Genomic DNA, 20,635 nt, shown 5'->3' on the forward strand with positions numbered 1-20,635 from the left:
TTCGACATAGAGCTCTCTTTAAATCGATTTCTGTAATCCTCCCCAACGAGAGGAGTAGCGCTAAATTCGACATGGCCATGTCGAATTAGGCTAGGTGTGGATGGAAATCGACGCTAATAGCTCCGGGAGCTATCCCACAGTGCACCACTCTGTTGACGCTCTGGACAGCAGTCCGAGCTCGGATGCTCTGACCAGCCACTCCCCCGGGAAAATTTGAATTCCTTTTCCTGTCTGGGCAGTTTGAATCGCAGTTTCTGTTTGGACACCGTGGTGAGCTCAGCAGCAGTGGCAACGATGCAGAGCTCTCCAGCAGAGATGGCCGTGCAATCCAATAGAAAGAGGGCCCCAGCATGGACGGATCGGGAAGTCTTGGATCTCATCGCAGTGTGGGGCGATGAGTCCGTGCTTTCGGAGCTGCGCTCCAAAAGACGGAATGCAAAGATCTATGAGAAGATCTCTAAAGCCATGGCAGAGAGAGGCTACAGCCGGGATGCAACGCAGTGCCGCGTGAAAATCAAGGAGCTGAGACAAGGCTACCAGAAGACCAAAGAGGCAAACGGACGCTCTGGATCCCAGCCCCACACATCCCGTTTCTACGAGGCACTGCATTCCATCCTAGGTGCGGCCGCCACCACCACCCCACCCCTGACCGTGGACTCTGAGGATGGGATATTGTCCGCGGCCGGTTCCTCAGCGGACGGGGAAGAGGAGGAAGGAGATGAGGAGGACGAGGCAGTAGACAGCGCTTACAACGCTGATTTGCCCGACAGCCAAGAGCTCTTCATCACCCTGACAGAGATCCCCTACCAACCCTCCCCAGCCGTTACCCCAGACACAGATTCAGGGGACGGATCAAGCAGTAAGTGTTTTAAATATCTAAACATTTATTTACAACATAACTGGCGTATTTAAAATATTAACATTAGCTAAAGTGCTTTAAAACATGTAAACATTTATTTGCAACAAAACAGGAAGATTGAAAATATGAACAGTGGGTAAAGTGCTTCAAAACATGTAAACAGTAAAGTCAAACAAAAGGGGAATCAGTGCAAAGTGTATCATGATTTGTCTTTTTTTGGGCGCCTCAATATATAGTCCGAACCATTTTCAAAAAATTGCACAATGTCCGCTTCATGATTATAATGCCCAAAACCCTGCAGTCATTTGTCCCTCCAAGGGCACCTAAGCCAGGAACTGGTCAATGTAACCGGGGATAGAGGCGAGATCCTCCGGGGAGAACTCCTCATACACCTCCTGCAGGTGTTTTTCCAGCCTCATCAGCAGGTTCCTGGGCAGGGAGAGCTTATTAGGCCCCCCGTGGTAGGACACGTTTCCCTGCCACAACGCCAGCAGGTACTCCGGGATCATGGCCTTGCACAGCAGTGCAGCAAATGGCCCCGGTTTCTGCAGGCTGTCCCGGAGCATCTTCTCCTTCTGGCTCTCGGAGACCTTCAGGAGGGTGATGTCTGGCATGGCTCCCTGCTGTGAATTAGGTATGGGAAAGTTAGTATTGGGACTGCTTGCCCGTCCCTTTATAGAACTGCAACCGCCGGTTTACAGCCACGCGGTTTACAGCCGCGAGGGGGTGGGACAGGGGCAGAGTTCATGCTTGCAGGATTGCTGCCAGCAGAGACTCGCATTGCTTTCTATTTGAAAGGAGGCCAGTGCCACTCTTAAAGTTTTAAGCGGCCACAAGTCTACGGCTTACCATGTTTGCCATCTAGACAAAGTCCGGTGTCCTGCCCTGCTCCTCAGCTCGCCACAGCAAGACCGCAGGCACTGTAGGCGAGGGCCGAAAATTCGACCTTGTCCTCAGTGCGCGTGTGATAGGTGCTCTGCATGGTCTTGTTCACAGAGAAAGACTATGTTCTCTGTTCACAGATACATTGCTCTGTCTCAGGAATTCACTCCCTTTTTCCAATTCCCACAGCCACATCTGCCCAGAGGCTAGCGCACATTAGGAGGAGGAAGAAGAGGACACGGGAAGACATGTTTGCTGAACTAATGGGATGCTCCCGAGCACAGGCAGCCCAGCAGACACAGTGGAGGGAGAACTTGTCCCAAATGCACCGGGCAAACATGGAACGGGAGGAGAGGTGGCGACAGGAGGACAGGCAGGATACTCAAACGCTGCTTGGACTAATGAGGGAGCAAACGGACACGCTCCGCCGCCTTGTGGATGTTCTGCAGGACCGGAGGCAGGAGGAGAGAGCCCCGCTGCAGTCTCTCTGTAACTGCCCTGCCCCGCCACCAAGTCCCATACCCCCCTCACCCAAAGTCCAAACACGGAGGGGTGGAAGGGGCCGTGAAAAATTTCACTCCACCCCTGCGGACTGCTCTACCACTAGAAGGCTCTCATTCCCCAAAATTTGAAAAGTCCTTTCCTACCCGCCTCACACAAGACCCCGTCCAAGTTTCACCCCCCCGTTCCATGTGCGGTTGTTAATAAAGAATACGTTTCTGTTCATTTCTGTTTCCATCCTCTTCTTTTGGAGGGGAGTCTGTCTGAAGGGGGGGGGAAGGGGCTTGGTCATTGGACAGGACAGTCACCTTTAGCAGGGGGCAGGTGCAGCAGCAGGGCATATATACAGTGCAGTGACTAGTTATCCTGGTCAGTCTGGGAGGTGGTTTTCATGTTTTGTGTGGTGGGGGCGGTGGTGTTGCTCTGTGACTTGGTGGCGGGGGAGGGCAGTTACAGATCTTATGCAGCGGTCCTTACCCTGCATCACAGAGCCGCGCAGCAGGGGATCTGTAACCCTCCTCCCCCTGCAAGACAGTCACATAGCCGACACATACACGCAGTCCCGGCCAGGAGGGCTGGCAGGCTCCGTTGAAACAACCAGTCCACCACCGCGGAGCCTGTCATTCCTGGAGTTTAGAGGCATCATTTGCATCACAACCCTAAACCCGCCCCCCGCCACAGTCTGTGTCCCAGGTTTAAAACATTCCCGCGAAAACAGTAATAAAGACAACGGTGTCCATTAACAAAACAGAACAGACTTTATTTTTTGGGAAGGGGGTGAAGGGGGTATGTAAGTGGAGAGGATAGTCGACGGCAACTGGGTAAAGAAAGGGGGGCAAGTTCTGCCTCTGTGTCCACAAACTTAAAAGTCACTGGGTACCCTGCTCAGCCTTGAAACTGGCTTTCAAAGCCTCCCGGATGCACAGCGCGTCCCGCTGGGCTCTTCTAATCGCCCGGCTGTCTGGCTGGGCGTAATCAGCAGCCAGGCTATTTGCCTCAACCTCCCACCCCGCCATAAAGGTCTCCCCCTTGCTCTCACAGAGATTGTGGAGCACACAGCAAGCTGCAATAACGATGGGGATATTGGTTTCGCTGAGATCACAGCGAGTGAGTAAGCTTCTCCATCTCCCCTTGAGACGGCCAAAAGCACACTCCACCACCATTCTGCACTTGCTCAGCCGGTAGTTAAACAGTTCTTTTTCTGTGTCCAGGGCGCCAGTATAGGGCTTCATGAGCCAGGGCATTAGTGGGTAGGCTGGGTCCCCGAGGATCACTGTAGGCATCTCCACATCCCCCACAGTTATCTTGTGGTCCGGGAAGTAAATACCTTCTTGCAGCCGTCTAAACAGACCAGAGTTCCTGAACACGCGAGCGTCATGAACCTTGCCCGGCCATCCGACATAGATGTTTGTAAACCGTCCCCGATGGTCCACCAGTGCTTGCAGCACCATTGAAAAGTAGCCCTTTCTATTGATGTACTGGCTGGCCTGGTGGCCCGGTCCCAGGATAGGGATGTGAGTCCCATCTATAGCCCCACCGCAGTTTGGGAATCCCATCGCAGCGAAGCCATCTATGATGGCCTGCGCGTTTCCCAGGGTCACTACCTTTGACAGCAGTACCTTGACGATTGCCTTGGCTACTTGCATGACAACAACCCCCACGGTAGATTTGCCCACACCAAAGTGGTTCGCGACTGACCGGTAGCTGTCCGGCGTTGCAAGCTTCCAGAGGGCTATGGCCACTCGCTTCTGGACAGTCAGGGCTGCTCGCATGCGGGTGTCCTTGCGCTTCAGGGCAGGGGACAGCAAGTCACAAAGTTCCAGGAAAGTGCCCTTCCGCATGCGAAAGTTTCGCAGCCACTGGGATTCATCCCAGACCTGAAGCACTATGCGGTCCCACCAGTCCGTGCTTGTTTCCCGGGCCCAGAATCGCCGTTCAACAAAATCCACATGCCCCATTGCCACCGTGATGTCCTGGGCGCTGGGGCTCGTGGTTTCTGACAGCTCTGTGCTACTCTCCGACTTCAGGCCCTCACGGCGGTGCCGTAGCCTCCTCGCCTGATTACTCTGCATCTGCCTCAGGGTAAGGTGTATGATAAGGTGCGAGGCGTTGAGAACGGCCACAACTGCAGCGATGGTCGCAGCGGGATCCATGATCGCAGTGCTGTGGCGTCCGCGCTGTCACTGATCAAAAAGTGCGCGAACTGATTTCCCGCCGGCGCTTTCAGGGAGGGAGGCAGGGCGGTAGTGACTGACGGATGACGACAGTTACCCAAAAGCACCCTCGCCACATTTTTTTACCCAGAAGGCATTGGGGGCTCGACCCAGAATTCCAATGGGCAGCGGGGACTGCGGGAACTGTGGGATAGCTGCCCACAGTGCACTGCTTCCAATGTCGACGCTTTCCCTGGTACTGTGGACTGACAAAGTCGAATTACTGTCCTTAGTGTAGACACACACGTTCGACTTTCTAATATCGATTGCACATATTCGATTTAACTAAAATCGAACTACTCTCGTAGTGTAGACATACCCTAAGTGATGAATCGGGTCCATTAACTAATTAATCTCTGCAGCATATTGACAATGGTCAGAGTGCACCGTGGGAAAAGTCAGAATAAAGAACAATTAATATGTCTCCTGGCCAGCTGAGGCCAGGGTAAAAGGTGATAAAATGCAGCCCACACTAACCAGACCATGTGTAACAGCTATGGACAATGAGTGAAATTTACTCAGGTGCAGAAAACCAGCACAAGCCTCACTGAACCACTTAAGCCTCACTTATGGCCCTGCATTAAAGTCTTTAAGTGGGTGCATAGACCATCTGCACCAGAGAGAATTTCACCCAGCCTGAACAAACCCTCTTCTGTGACTTCTCCAAGCTGCAGTCTTTTGGGAGCTGCACCATATGCAGATGTACAAAAATGAAGTCCTGTCTCCTGGGCACTCTGCCCATGCTCTTACACTCACAAGCAGATTACAGTCCAACTGTGTTTTCTTAAAAAATAAATGCGCTGGGTACAGAGGAAAACGTAAACACCATTTACGAAGGCTCCAAAGAGGCATAGAAATGCTACAAACCTTCACGGGAACTAGGATTTCAAGCATTCCAAATCTTGAACTCAGCAGTTACTTGAACTGAGAGGTACCTGGAAGTGCACTTCTCCACTTCTTAAAGTTATTAATTTCATCCAAATAGGGGGAAGATAAGAAGAAGAGGATTTCCCCTTTGTTAAATGCTGATTAGTTCAGCCCTGTGTCCTTAGACCTAGATCTTCTACATGGATACCCTTAAAAATGGACATTACGGTGGTTCTCCAATTTAAATCTCCCACATACAGCCCGTGTTTCATGGGGAAAGCTCAGCTCAGCCAGCATTCGTTTGGATTTAAAATCCCCTTGACTGGATTCCCTAATGGAAATGAAATAAGGCAGCACACAGAAGATGAATGATTGGTCAACCGAAAACAAGTTGTCTGACCTAAATGTACGTTATTTATTTATTTCTATATCAGAATATCTATGAAAATGTAATCACCCTAAATTCCCCCCCTGGCTTGAAATGAGGCAGCCAGCCTCATTTTCTTTCTTCCAGACAGTTTGCTGGAAAGTTTGCTTTTGGGTCATGCAATATGATAAAAAGAGGAAATTATGCCAGTACTTTGCACTGTGCTCCAGGGATACCACACAAGGCTAATTAGAATTAGCAATGAACCTGTTCACTCTGTTTAATGCCATAAGATGCATAATATGCAAAACCTGTAAATTAGACATTGGAAGGTTTAATGTTTTTAAAAGAATATGGTATCTTATAGATGGTATTAAAGAAGCACTGATCGTGGCTCCATAGTTATAGCTGAGTTGATATATACATAAACAAAGGAAGGGATGGAAGGGGTTGCCATTAAAAGACAACAGCATTTCCCTATAATTGATAATGGAAATGATGGGGGATCTTATATGCCACTGTGTGATAACCATTGGCAAATATTGACATTTTAAAGGCAACCATTAGTGTCTGTGTATCTAGACAGATACACACATGGAGAGAGGATGAAATCCTGACCCCACTGAAGTCAATGGCAGAACTCCCATTGTCTTCAATAGAGCTAGAATTTCATCCAGAGTTTTTAATTAGCTTGCTATAAGACTGGCTCTTGCAGCCTAAGATGCTGCTGCCAAGATCAGTGGGTTCACAAGAGACACGGCAATTCTGGAAGAGCAACAGGAACTCGACGGATGAACTTGTGACTGGCATTTTGGAGGGAAAAGATGACAGACACCTTTCTTGTACTACTTCTCATCTTGTCTCTTGATGTCTCATCAGACAGGACCTAATGGCCAGCAATCTGAGTGCACATCTTCCAGCTGGGGAGGCAGACATGCCCGTGACAAAAGAGATTGTAATGAAAGACATTCATTTGCAAGCCATCAGGAAACACACTGATCCTGGATCCCTGTGTTGTGTGATTTAGAACAGAGAGGGATGCTGGTGGAGAATGGGAAGATGGTGAGGGCAAAAGGAACACTGTCTGCTGAGCACCTGCAGCTCAGTGCCTCTGAAAATCAGGCCAGGCTTATTTTTGTTAAAAGACATCCAAACTGGAAAAGTGTTCAGAATCCGGGGGCATTGGACCACAACGCTCGGCCTCCTTTCAAGTTGTTCTGCTAGGATTTCATCCAAGCTTCTTTTACAGTATGGAGCTCCCTCAGAGCTGCGTGAACTCCCGAATTTCAAGAAGAGCAGATCTCACTTGACTCTCACGCTGATATTGAATGCAAAGCACTGTTTGGATGCTAATGCTTTGTTGCATTTGTAGCATATAATAGCTCACAACTAAGGCTACACAGGATACCTGAATACCTCGGGCGTCTTGGGAAGCATCAAGCTGAAGTCTAGGGACCAAATGTTCTGCCCGTATAAATGGACAAAACTCCACGCAAGTCAGTGGAGTTGCACTAATTGACAGCAGCAGAGAATTTGGCCCTACAGGTGTGCAATCACTGGATAACTGCAAGCACCTAGGTAAATCCTACAATTAAGATGTGTATGCTCCTTGATATCATAGATTTCATATCTCAGTTTATCATTGATACCTACAGTACTATAAATGTGGCGCTGCAGTTGGACTGGAGACAAACCGTGATGATAGATCACCCCCAAAAGGGATAGCATGCTCTAAAATGTTCACCCCTTTTCAACGCTTACTCCTGTTTACAACCAACCACAGTAGACCGTGGAGGAACCTTAGCTCATAACTGCCTTAGCTCCCATTTCATACACACACATATACATCTTTCAAACACAAGAGTGGAGATCATTTTGTGAGTCTGTTTTTATTACTCGGGGATAGAGTAACTGATACTACAATCAACCATATGCATATAACGAGGAGGACATTTGCTAACAGATTATGTTGCTTTTCAATGAGTATAAAATATTAGTGTCTTTAATGAGTCCACCTATTCTGCCTTGTGGCAAATCAGTCAATGTCCATCAGATTACAATATTCACTGACTGTCCAATAAGCCAAAAGGATGTTAATTACTTATGCAAAAAAAAAAAAAAAAAAAGCAACAAAATACAAGCAACCTCAATCAAACTGGGGTGGGGTGTGGTGGAGGGAAAAAAAGCCCAAGTAGACAGAGTAGAGATCAGTGCGTGAGATATTACCGTTTTCATCCAGAGAAAAGTCATCCTGTGCATAGCGGAATTTTTCCGGACCACAGGCAATAAACACATCATCATCCCCAAAGAAATCGTGGAGACAGGTCACCTACAGAAAGAACAAAGTCATTCACGTTATTTTTAACTGTTAATTCTGATGTGGCTCAGCTTTAATTGACACATGAGGGTACAGCCTGCCTCTCCGCTCTGTTTTTTTTCCCCAGCACTAATTTGGGAAGCCTGTTGCACAACACACTGTGTACTCCAGGCAAATCAAGCATAAAACTATAATTAAAAAAAGGAAAAAAACCCACTTTGCAAAATGCAATGACATGTGACCTTTCCAGTCTATGCAGGAGTGAACAAGCTATATTACTCATCATAATGATGCAAATGTTCTTGGGCTACCTCTCAAATAAGAAGCAGGTGTGGTCCTTACAGGTTATTGATCCCCTTACTCGTGTTGATTAGTACCATCCTTCTCAGGCAGAGCCCACAAAATCAAAGGGACTACTTTGCAGAGCAAGGATCACAGAATGGGACCCTGTGAGAATGAAATCGGGACTTTGAGGTTTGAAAATGGGTGCAAATATTGATGGCTTAACTGTGCCATTGAGGTCTGGCCATAACAAGGGGCAAGGTGGAGGAGTGCCATCTCAGAGGCACCATTAGGAAGCATTCACCCAAGTGCCCCCACAGGTCCCAGGCACACAGAGACAGTGTCTTCCCTACTACACTACTTCGTGAGGTGCAGCTTATCCCACCCTTTCCCCCTCCCGCGTGCAGCATGTACATATGAGAGGAGAGCAGAACAATGGCCCCGCCCCAAAGCATAGAGGCTGGAATTCTGCCTGGCCCTTTTGTAGGCCAGACAAGTATGGGGAAAGTTCCTATCCTGCTCTGCGATAAGAGCCCAGCATAATCTGGCCTAGAGCTGGGAATTTGCCCCAGGACAGGTTGTGCCTCTGGGAAACATTGTGCCTCCTTGTGCCCCCCACTGCTTGACCACCCCGAATGTGGTGACATTAAGACAATATCACATCACTATCGCATCTTCTCCCATAGAACCCCAGCCAACTAGGGTGTCCCAATTTTATAAGGACAGTCCCAATTTTTGGGTCTTTTTCTTATATAGGCTCCTATTACCCCCCACCCTGTCCCAATTTTTCACACTTGCTGTCTGGTCACCTTACAGCCAACAAGGAGAGGGATAGCAAAGGGACAGGATGGAAAGAGTCAGCATGTGGTAAGGACGTGATGGGCAGTGAATTAAAGAAGATCATAAAAGGGAATTTCAAACGAGGGTGACCATTCTGCACTGCCCTCTCCCCACAGGTCAGTGATGGAGGGTCCATTCAACCGCAGAAGGTAATCACTTCCTCCCGACTTAAGGCAAATTGTGTTCCCAGGCTATAGATACCAAGGATGATGGGATACAGAGAGGAAAGACTGAGATGGACAGCAGAAACAGTCACGTTTATAATGGCCTGAATATCTTACCTCTCTATTTTGCCATCCTAAATGGGTGGAAAGAAACATCTGGCAACAAATTATGCTCCAGACTCCCATTTCGCTTTTGTGGCCCTACAGAGCCAGGGAGGAATGGAAGCAATGCATCACCTTTGGGGGCTGCAGACCACAAATGCAATCAGGGAAACGGACATCTGGGAATTTAGGAAATAAAACAACCCAGGGCAAGCAACACACTGGCTGTTGCCGGGAGAGCACCCTGTGAGGGGTGAAGTGTGAAGAACAATCGCAGTGGAAGACGGTCTTTAATTAAAGTGTTTTTGATAGGCAGGTAACTGTGATTCCCACCACTATTCCACCGATGACTGAGGTGGTATTGACAATCTATACACAGAATCAAGGTATTTTGCTGGCTGGCCACAAAATTAAAACACTTGCTGGAGGCAGTGGAGAAAAATGCAGTGTGCAGCCTTTGGGGGAGTTCCAGACAAGATGTCACAGACCCCACTGTTAGGTTCTGGGAAGCATGTCATGGTGGCGTCTCCGGTTCCAGAATGGGTTGTGCTCTATAGGGACATAGGTGAATCAGGTTGGTTTCCCAGTCTTTTACCCCAAACTAGGATTGGCCTGGCCACGGGAAAATAAAATACGAAGGGATGAAACTACCGTATATTGTTTTCTTCCTTGTTGTCTGTAAGATCACCTCCAGTCCCGGTGTGCACATCAAGTGTAACTCATAGCAATGGCTACTTATGACCAGATTATGCCTTTTAACCAGAGCCCTCAATAGTGGGAGGGTGAAGCCATGATGGGAGCAAGGGAGACATTTTGTCTACTGAGGCATGATGATGCCTGGAGCTCTTCCATGGGAGGCGAATGCCCATGGTGCCTCATTTTAAGGGATGCAGCATGTGCTTTCCTCCATGGTTGGCCAGCTCTGTGAGCATGGCTCTGATTTCACAGGCCCTTTGGGTGCCTAGTGCCCTGGAGGCACTATCAGAGGGAATAGTACCTGTGCATAGCAGATCAGAGGAAATGCACCTGTGGCTGGCCCCTGCACTGGAGAGGGGGGCATTACATCCTGCTCCTCACTCAATGGGCACCGACACATGGGCCAGCCACAATCTGCCTTTGAATACAATGTTGGCACACAAAGGTATCTACAGTTTCCATCTTGAGTGAAAAAAGTCAGCGGGTGCCATTTTGTTAAACCTGAGTGCCCTTCTCCCAACCCACCCGTGACTTCGCGATGCGCAGTCCAGTGTCCGGAACCCTAGTCCAACAATCTCCCGTAGTCACTGATGGCCCTGTTCATTTCAACTGGGCTATGAGAAATCTTTCTGAGTTACAAAGTTTATCATATCTCCGCATGAGGTGAATACAGCTAGATGTCCTTGTTTCTTGGCAGGCTGGTAACTTTACCCTCTCTACAGAACAATCATGTTGTACACAGAGCTAGCCTGTAACCAGGTGCTCTTATCACCATTTGCCTCATCTTCCCTCACCCACTCCCCTTCTAGTGTTGGTTACATATGGAAATTGTGGCTTGTTTCACATTAGATTGTAACATCCTCCAGACAGGGATATTAGCTTCCCGTGTGTCGTCCGGCACCTAACACAGTGGAGCCTCAATGGGATTGAGGCCCATAGGTGCTGCCGCAATATGAACCACAAGCAATAGTGCTCTTTTAAAAGATGGATGCTCTCTTTTGCTCTTGCATCTGCAGCTAGAGTTGTGACAGCTTAATTGCATAGTTACAGTGAAATACGGGATGTGATTACACAGTAACAGCGAAATCACTATGTTCATGGAGACTCCCCTGGAATCAGGGGTAATTACACAGTAACGTGTGCTAATACTATTGTGTTATCTCTTGGTAAGTGCAGTTAATTGGAGTCATCATTGTGCAACCACTAGTGGAAAATGTGTACATGAGGTCACTTGGGAGAGAAACTTATAGACTCAGACTGATCATCAACATCCTACCATTCTTTTCACCTGGCCTTGTGGCATATTGGCAGGTGTTCTTCTGAGGCAAAATTGGATGATGATACTCTTCCACCATTGCAAGATGCCTTGAGAACTTGGATGAAGTGCAAAGTAATATTATTATTGTTATAAAGGGAGAAATGTTAACAGGGAGAGTTGGGGAGACCGTAGCACACCAAAATATGGAGAAATAAAGTGGTGAGTATTCCAGGATGAACCTGTTTATAAAGGGATTAGTGCCCCTTTGAGAATCATGAAGGCAGCTCTAGCTCTTTCTCTGTCTCTCTCTCTGCCTTTTCCTCACGTTGGAACTTTGTTGGCCGGATGTTCCCAAAGTCAACTAAACTAGCCATCTTTGGGTAAGTAGTGTGCAGGCAAGGAAAGAACTAAATTAGAACATCCCTCCAAATTGTCATACTGGAGTAGCCATCAGCATCCGCTCTGAGTGAGGGTGAGCTCAGCAGCATGAAAATACATCTGCTAGAAATGGGAAAACATTTAAAACATTTTCAAAAAATTCAATTTCCATTTGTCATCAGAATTTTCTGGCCAGCTCTAACGTCTGCTGTGATTTTTATACAGAATGCTGCAGATTGGCCGCTGATGGCTCCTGTTTTGGCATGTCTGTGTCACTGATGATGCAGTCTATCGTCTGCCTGTAAATTTGAAGGGTCCACAAAATGCCTTGGATAGATTGGAGATCAACTTCCTGGAATAGTTCATCCCTATGCCCACTGATCTATTTGAACTAGACTGAAAAAGTTAATTTCAAGCGCTAAAAAATCAAATGTAAAAAGGGCTTTCAGCTATTCGGATAAGATTCAGCATTGCACACTGGTTATTACATCTCATTACAGCAGGAGCCTGCTGTAGTTAGGGTGGCAAAGCAGTTCCTAATACAAGCTTCTGTTTTCACACACACGGCTTCCAAAACACTAACTTTTAGGGCGAATGTCTCCTATCCTGGGTTTTGATCTGAAGTAGAATTTGCTTGGCAAATTCCCAGCAATCACTTTCTCCCATGTTTGATTAAAGCCGGTTGAAAATGGTAACTGTATTATTTTTAGACCAGTTTTCAGCAAAAAAAGGATGGTGTTTGAAACTTGAGACTTGGTACAATATAGCCCTCATTAAGGCCTAGAGTCTTTGCTTGGCTGGACAATAATTGGGTTTGATTTAATACAGATATCACCATCTGAATACTTAGTATTAAGTATGTGCAGTAGAAAATGTACTTAGGTCTGAGGGGCACACTTAAAAATAGATGCACTGTGCAGCTAGTTGAGAGTGTACTGGTTCATTCAAACCATTTATAAGCACTGTTGCCAAAGCCTTCCAGATGAGATCAGGGAAAGTTCAAACTTGCTTTTACTCTCTTCATGTCATCCTGCAAGCCAAACACTTTTGCTATAGTATTCCCCACAAAAAGAAAAAAAAAACCACTCAGAAGCAAGAGACTGATATTCAACTTGAAGCACGATTGAATATTAACATCATGCACAAAATCAGAGGCCTTGATCATGCTCAGAGCAGGATGGAGAGCTGATTTCCCCCTGCAACTCATCACCCAGAGTCAGCTTGCAGTGCATATTAATTAGGTAGAGGGGGAGGAAAGAGAAAGATGAGGCAGTATGGCACAAAGAATTTAGATGATCCACTGGTTGAGCTTTTAAATTGCACAAGCCATTTACCTCTACATTTGCTTTTACTCCCTTTTTCCCTATTTTAATTTTTTCCTTAAAAACCCAAAGGAAATTAATTGTAAAAAAATCTATCATAATGCCATGATAAGGTTGCAAGATCCAGGTCTCATAAGGTTAGGAGATTCCAAAAGTTAACTCCTATGCAATGCCAATGCAGCCAAGTTCTACATATTCCCTTATAATATGTAGTACAGGGATCGGCAACCTTTGGCACGCAGCCTGCCAGGGAAATCCGCTGGCAGGCTGGGACGGTTTGTTTACCTGCAGCATCTGCAGGTTCGGCCCATCGCAGCTCCCACTGGCCATCGTTCACTGTTCCAGGCCAATGGGGGCTTCAGGAAGCGGCATGGGCCAAGGGATGTGCTGGCCGCTGCTTCCCGCAGCCCCCTTTGGCCTGGAACAGCGAACGATGGCCAGTGGGAGCTGCGATAGGCCGAACCTGTGGACGCTGCAGGTAAACAAACCGTCCCAGCCCGTCAGCAGCTTTCCCTGACAGGCCGTGTGCCAAAGGTTGCCATTTCCTGATGTAGTATTTCCTATTTCTCTTTCACTTATTAAATATAACTCTTAACCTAGTAACTTTGTTATAAATGTATGCCCTAAAATACAGCAGATGTGCAATGTGGCCACGTTGAAATTGTTTTCAGTAACCTTAACTTTTGAAATTTGCTGACTTTTGAGTGCTTGATCTTACAACTTCACACAGATACAAAAGACATCCCTAGGGACATGAGACCAGAATACCTGGCCAGGCAAACAATAGTGTATGCTGCACTCCTGGCATTTCCAGGATGAATTCTGCTTTTCTGAATTGCACCTGAAGCTTGTGATGGGTAACGCAGATCTACTCCACCCTCAAGGCAGGGTTGTTGCTGACTCAGATGAGAGATCCTTTAAATTGCATTAATGATATTTTTATTTTTTGCATTTAATTATAAAGTCACATTACGGATCTTATTGTCTCCTTTCTTACAATGTCCTGTTTATCTCAGTTTCTTGGTGAAACTAATAAATATTTCAGGTCCCTAGTACGCCAAGCAGCGTGAATCATTTATAAAGTTTGCTTTCCACTTAGGTTTACTTTAATCAGTTGTTCTGATTATATTTGATAATTAGTTGAGAACACCATGGAAATCCCAGGAGACAGTAAATGCCAACAAAAATTTATCCCAACAGATAGCTTGAAAATCATTAATTGTTCTAAATGCTGCATTATGCTGCTAGCTATGAATTTATTAAGGCATGATGCAGAAAACTGTTAACAGCTTGCTAGTTTAAGGACCAAGCTGCTAGCTGAAAAATGTTGATATTGATAACGCCATTATAATGAAATAGTGACAATGCTATCAAAAGCCACGAGGCCAGTAAGATTTTATTGTTAACATAAAATTTCAATGGTTTTCTGTGCAGTAGGTAAAAATGAATTCTGCGATAGATAGAAAAATATCTTGCTTTCGTGTGTGTGTGTTTTTAAAGGAAAGCAATACATATAATGCTTCCATCAAAATGTAGATTAAAAGGACACAATTGACTTTAAAAAAGATCATACTGGAAAGAAACATTTACTCTTTGTGTTTCTCCCAGCTTAGATAATAAAAGCGAATGAGGTCAATTTTACCAGTTTTGTTTATAATCAGTTTCACTCTCCAGGTCTTAGTACTGTAGTGTTTGGGTTGCAAATCCTGTGTACAAATGTTTATTCATTACAAAGTAATTGTTTCTATTGGATTTCATAGAAACATTTTTATTGGTCCAGTTTCTGTGGGAGCTTTTTTTAAAAAAAACTTGATTTTACATAATCTAAAATTTGGAACAAATTATTGTTGGCAGCATGTCCCTTTAAAGAGTCAATAATGATATATTCATTTCCCCCCCCCCCCCAATAGAATTGCATTTAGAAAAAATTGTGCTGGCTGGGCCTCTGTATCAAATATGTCTCCCTAGCTCTTTACTGATACGCAGTGGTGCAAGTAGAATTCATTTCTTATTGGTACGCTGCACTCATGGGAGGGACACAAAGGGGGGGCACATGACTTCTCCATATGACCCACTCAGGTGACTCCTCCCCGCCCCGCCCCCAGCGCTCTCCCCATCCCTTCCCCATGATCCACATCCATCTCATGTTACCTTGTGCCGGAGACTTCTGAACCGCAGGGCTCTCCGGAACCACAGTGGCAAAAGGAGCAGAACGTGGGGCCACCAAAGGACAGGGCTGGGGGTGATGGGGTTGGGAGCTGTAAAATTGTGCTGGAGGAGCTGCCCACTGGCCCCCTAGAATCATAGAACAGCAGGACTGGAAGGGACCTCAGGAGGTCATCTAGGCCAACCCCCTGCTCAAAGCAGGACCAATCCCTAGACAGATTTTTACCCCAGTTCCCTAAATGGCCCCCTCAAGGATTAAACTCACAATCCTGGGTTTAGCAGGCCAATGCTCAAACCACTGAACTATCCCCCCATGTACTGCTCCTCCTATGTCTTTCCAGTACGGACTACCAGCTATAAAAATCTTACTGGCACGGTGAACCGAACCGAACCACCGTACTTGCACCACTGCTGATAGGCATCTTTGCATGACAGTGTTCTTTGTTTATAAGATTCATATTTTATTGAGACTCAATCCTGCTCTCCTTCCTCAGGGAAAATGCTCAGCAACAGTTATTGGATCAAATCAGGGCCCAGATCACTCCCCTAAATTCTGTGCACGGAGGGTCTGAGAGATACTGCAATCCCACGCAATATCTTCGGGGACTATATTGTATTCAGTTTATGTATCAAAGGGAGGTAAAACAGGAGAGAATACAGGCTATACCTGTATAAGGGGTATGTTTTATTGTCTTCCAGGAGGTGGCAGTTTGTCTTTTAAAACTATAACTCAATAGCAATTGAAATAAATAAGAGGAACATAAACATTACATTACGTTATACTCTCCCTGGCTTTAACAATGTGGCTTCATTTAAAAGTCTAAGTCATTTACCAATGCAATACCCTGCTGTGCTTTAAAATGGGCTTCTGATTAACCAGCACCTCCTGTTTCCTTTAGCACTCTGCAGAGTCATACAGATTATCTGCATGATTAATTGGGTGACCTCACTGTCATTCTGAAGTTATTACAAACATCAACAGCAACAGCAACTTCTCTCTCTTAAATCCACTTTTTACAATTTGCTGTGTAGCAGGTGATACATCTCTAGTGATCTCATAGCTGGCACTTTAGTTAGAGACCTCTAGTATTGAATTGCCCCATACTGTCTTCCAGGAATGTGGCTAGATGTAACACCTCTTTGAAAAGGAATATATCACAGGGGAGGATTAACTGAACTCTATCTTCTTCTCATTCTGGATATATTATTTTGTCAGAGGTTCTTGTACTTCACCAGTGGAGCCAAAAGTGTTCTTGACATACTGTGAATGGTCAGTCCTTGTAACACGCAATTATTCATAACACCATCTTTAAGGCTAGGATTTATGCGTAGCAGCCTCCAAGCTTCAATCTCTTCCTGATTTGCGTTAACATAGGAGAATATGAGCCATATAAAGTCTTCAGCGTGCTCCAAGTATGGATGCAAAGAAATTTTAGAATAGCACAGAACTGTCATTTTGGGAACCTTGTTATCACAAGAGGTATTAGGCGGAATCTCTTAACTAACTTGTTGAGTCTGCACACGTCTAAGCATAAGACCTTGTAATGGGTTTCTTCTTCCTTTTCCAATTTTATTCCAGATGGTCCTCAATTATAGGGGCTTTCTTACCCGGGTTCAGATCTTTCCTGTTGAATATTTTAAAAGGAAGAAAGGAAGGCGATCTTGGCATTTAGGAAGATTCAGCAATCCCCATGTCTCTGGAGTTGTGAGGTTTCTGAGAAACTGGACTTCAAGAGAGATGTTATTCTGAGCTATCCATCTACTTTCCTCTGACTGTCACCAGTCTTCCACTTGGAAAACGTCTTTAATCATTTGAGGTAGTTTATGGCCAGAAGAGGAGGAGAATTTCCCCGTTTATCTTTCAACGGAACCTCTTTTAAGGCAATTGAGAATTATGGATGAATCCACACAAGTGAAATTGTACTACTGAGAGCAGAACTAGGGTCTCTAGCTGCTTTAATTAGTATTAAGAAATTCAACATCTCAAAATTGTTAGCTTAGCTGAAGAGTAATGGCTTATTTCAGAGGATTGCAAACTTAGCTCTTTTCTCACCACTTGGTCAGTTAGGTATTAGGGGACGTAGATAAAGAGAATGAACTAGTGCCTGTGTGGGGGCTCAGTGTAACTAAGGCTAGGTCTACACTACAGCGGGGGGTCGACCTAAGATACGCAACTTCAGCTACGTGAATAGCGTAGCTGAAGTGGCGTATTTTAGGTTGACTTACCTGGCTGTGAGGACGGCGGCAAGTCGACCGCTGCCGCGCCGCCGTCGACTCCGCTACCGCCTCTTGCCGCGGTGGATTTCCGGAGTCGACGGTAGAGCCATCAGGGATCGATTTTATCACGTCTTCACTAGACGCGGTAAGTCGATCCCCGATCGACCGATTGCTACCCGCCGATCCGGCGGGTAGTGAAGACGTGCCCTAAGCTTGATTAAAGTATAACAAGGACTTAAGGGCCTTGTTTGTGAAATAGCATCTTTTATGTTTGATAGGAGTGTGTTTATTTCAGAAGTGGGAAACCGAAGTCCTAATTACAAAGGCAGCTTCTCTCTACAATTAAATCAACTGTGTGTGTGCACAATCAATAAAGCCAGGCGCATGGTACAGAAACAATACACACGAAGACTTGTTCTTTTGTTATGCCAGACCCACAGTGAGACCTAACAAGGTCAGATGTCAGAGTGAATATCAGAGAATACCGTAAGTACCTAACTGATTTAAAATGTGTCACTTTCTCTTTTCCTCAAAACCACTGAATGCCTGTTCAGAAACAGAGAGCTTTTAGAAGATTTAAGGGGTTATTATGATGTAATGGAAAATGAAGAAGTTGACAATGGAACGTGCAAGCACTTAATATACTTTTTGAAACAGTCCACAGATATTAACACAAACCCAAAATAGACATTACAAAGTGATTTACATTTTATTAGACGTTTAGGTTTAATCATTTTAAATTTAAATATGCACACACACACACTCAGTAGATTCCACATGTACATTTACAAAACCAGACTTACTCATCTGCCATTGGGAAAACACTGCACACAAAGTTTAGGCAATGGAAAAATAAAATAATCTTTTTCTCATATGGAAAATTCTAAATGAAAATACCAATACCTTTTTAGAAAATAGGTGAAATTAAATCTTTGGGCCAGATCCTGCTTGCACTGAAGTCAATGAGAGCAGGCTAGGACCATTTGGGAGAACTCCTGACTCAACAGAAGTCAATGGCAAAACTCCCACAGACTTTAATGGAACCAGAATTCATACTTTATCTTTAAAGTTAGAAATAAATAATACTTGAAATTTAGTAACAGCATCTTTAAACACCTGAACAAATGTAGGAGTTGAGGGGTTATAAGGAAGTGCAATCAGTTCAGAGATCTTACATTTAACTGTGACCTTAAAACTAGAGGTGTGCCTGTAAATTATAAACTATGTGAGTACAGAGGCTGATGCATAACTGTTATCAGCTATTCATGTTCGTACAGGCTCACGTCTGTTATTTATGCATACCCAATGCTAAGGGGCTATGTGCAGCTACCCTATCTCTGGGGATGTCTTCCCCAAACTGCCCATCACACAGGAGGAACATCCCTGCCGCTACACCCTTGCCTCTTTTCTGTGCCAGGCCTGCCCTGAATACCCATATGACAGGATCATGGTCCTGCCTTCTCCCTACCCCCTTTGGGGCAGTGTGTGCACTGGGGGAAATAGGGAGGAAGTCGTCCCTGCATTCTGATTTCAGGGACTGCAATCTTTTCCCCCCAAAACAGCCTGAAGTAGGAGTTTTGGGGTTTTTTTACATTAGGCAGTGAAAATCTCGGCCTCTCACATTTACAGGGTGTGAGTTTTCATTTATGTCTGGATTTTGGGGGTAACAAAAATAGTCTTTTGGGGCACATGAGTTAGTCTTTAGGTTCTTTCCTTACTTCTTGGTTGCTTCATTTTAACTGGAAAATATCTGGCAGTTCTAGCAATTTATATTATGATTCTCACTTTCAGTCAGTGTGGTTCAGGTGTTTTCTTCAATATGTTATGGGAGTCTGTATTAACCAATGGAATTTTTAGATTATATTTGCATATTTCTAAAACAATCATATCTTTGGGGTTTTTTTTTTAATCAGTGATAAAAACACATCTTGGGAATGAAATAAAAGAATATTCTATGGATTTTAAAGGACCATATTCTGACACCCTTGCTCATGCTGAACAGTAGTGTATTTCATGAGTAGTTCCATTAAAGCCAGTCGGACTATATGTGGACTAAGTGGTGACTCAGTTGGAGTAAGAACATCAAAATCTGGCCACAAGTTATTACGTGGAATCAATTCTGCAACATTTACTTGCACTCAATAGGTATTACTCACACAGGTACACTTGCTGAAGTCACAGACTATTTGCATGAACACGTGTTACTAAAGGTCCTTTCATAGAGTATTTAAGTCCTGGCACCGTATCAATTTTAAATAAAATAGATTGAAACCTGGCCATTAGCCAAACTGCTCAATATCTACATGAAATTGAATTCAACGTGTCTGGTGAACTTTTGGTGCCTCCAAAACACGAGAAATCCAATTAGCCACTGTCAGAATGGTTAGTTTGCTCTCTCAATACCATATACACGTGGCCTATGGGTAAGACAGTTCGGAATGCTGGAGGAGTTTAGGACATATAGAAGAAGCTAGTTTTCGTGTTTAAAAGAATATATCATTCAGAAAAGATATGCAGGTCTATATTCATCATCTATCACTCCAGTGTCATCCCAGAGGGTAGGAGAGCATATAAATAGAGCCCTGCGCAGATACAAAATTTTTATTGCATCTGATCCACGATCCTCCAACATAGTCCGTGGATACAAAGCAGACATCCACAGATTCGCAGAGCTTTAACTATAAAGAAACCTCTGCTCCAGTGACAGAGCCCATGAAAACAGAAATCTGAGGTGGGCAGGAGACATGCCGTAGCAGCGAGAAAGAGGAGTTTCCAGCACAAATTGGCACACTAAGAGTAGCGTTTCTGAATCCTGGGGCCTTTTCAAGTGTTCTTCCTGGTTGTCTCCCCTCCCCACACTTGTAAGGGAACAAGTTGTTATTAAATATAAAAGAACAACATCAGAGGCTTCTGACATAGCATAAGTATGTGGCCCAAAGCAAGTGACACAGCTTGAAGTGATGGCAATGAAAACAAGGACACAATGAATCTCCTCTCTGCCCAAGCTGGGGATGAAAACATTGTGGGGCTGCTATTTCCATTTAATGTGATTTCCAGCAAAAAGTCCATAAAATCCATTGCTGTAGCTGATCCCATTGTGCATGCTTCAGAAAAAGAAAAAAAAAAGACTTTTGTACAGCTGTGTGTTTGTTTCTCTTTCATACTAGGGCAAAGATGCTGATTGATGATGGGCAATTCGGGTAA

At 45.1% G+C, this 20,635-nt stretch overlaps 1 protein-coding gene across 4 annotated transcripts in view; it reads right to left on the bottom strand.

Moving 5' to 3' along the window:
• Nucleotides 1-20,635, bottom strand: part of DCX (doublecortin) — a 101,885-nt gene that overhangs the window by 21,629 nt on the left and 59,621 nt on the right. For all 4 annotated transcript variants that reach the window (XM_024217411.2, XM_024217413.2, XM_024217412.3 and 1 more), the window contains exon 4: nt 7,916-8,018. In XM_024217411.2, coding sequence (XP_024073179.2) covers nt 7,916-8,018 — 103 coding nt within the window. The remainder of the gene's footprint in view (nt 1-7,915; nt 8,019-20,635) is intronic.

This window comes from Terrapene carolina, unplaced genomic scaffold (assembly GCF_002925995.2).
Source record: "Terrapene carolina triunguis isolate 2854851 unplaced genomic scaffold, T_m_triunguis-2.0 Scaffold131, whole genome shotgun sequence".
Lineage (NCBI taxonomy): Eukaryota > Metazoa > Chordata > Testudines > Emydidae > Terrapene > Terrapene triunguis.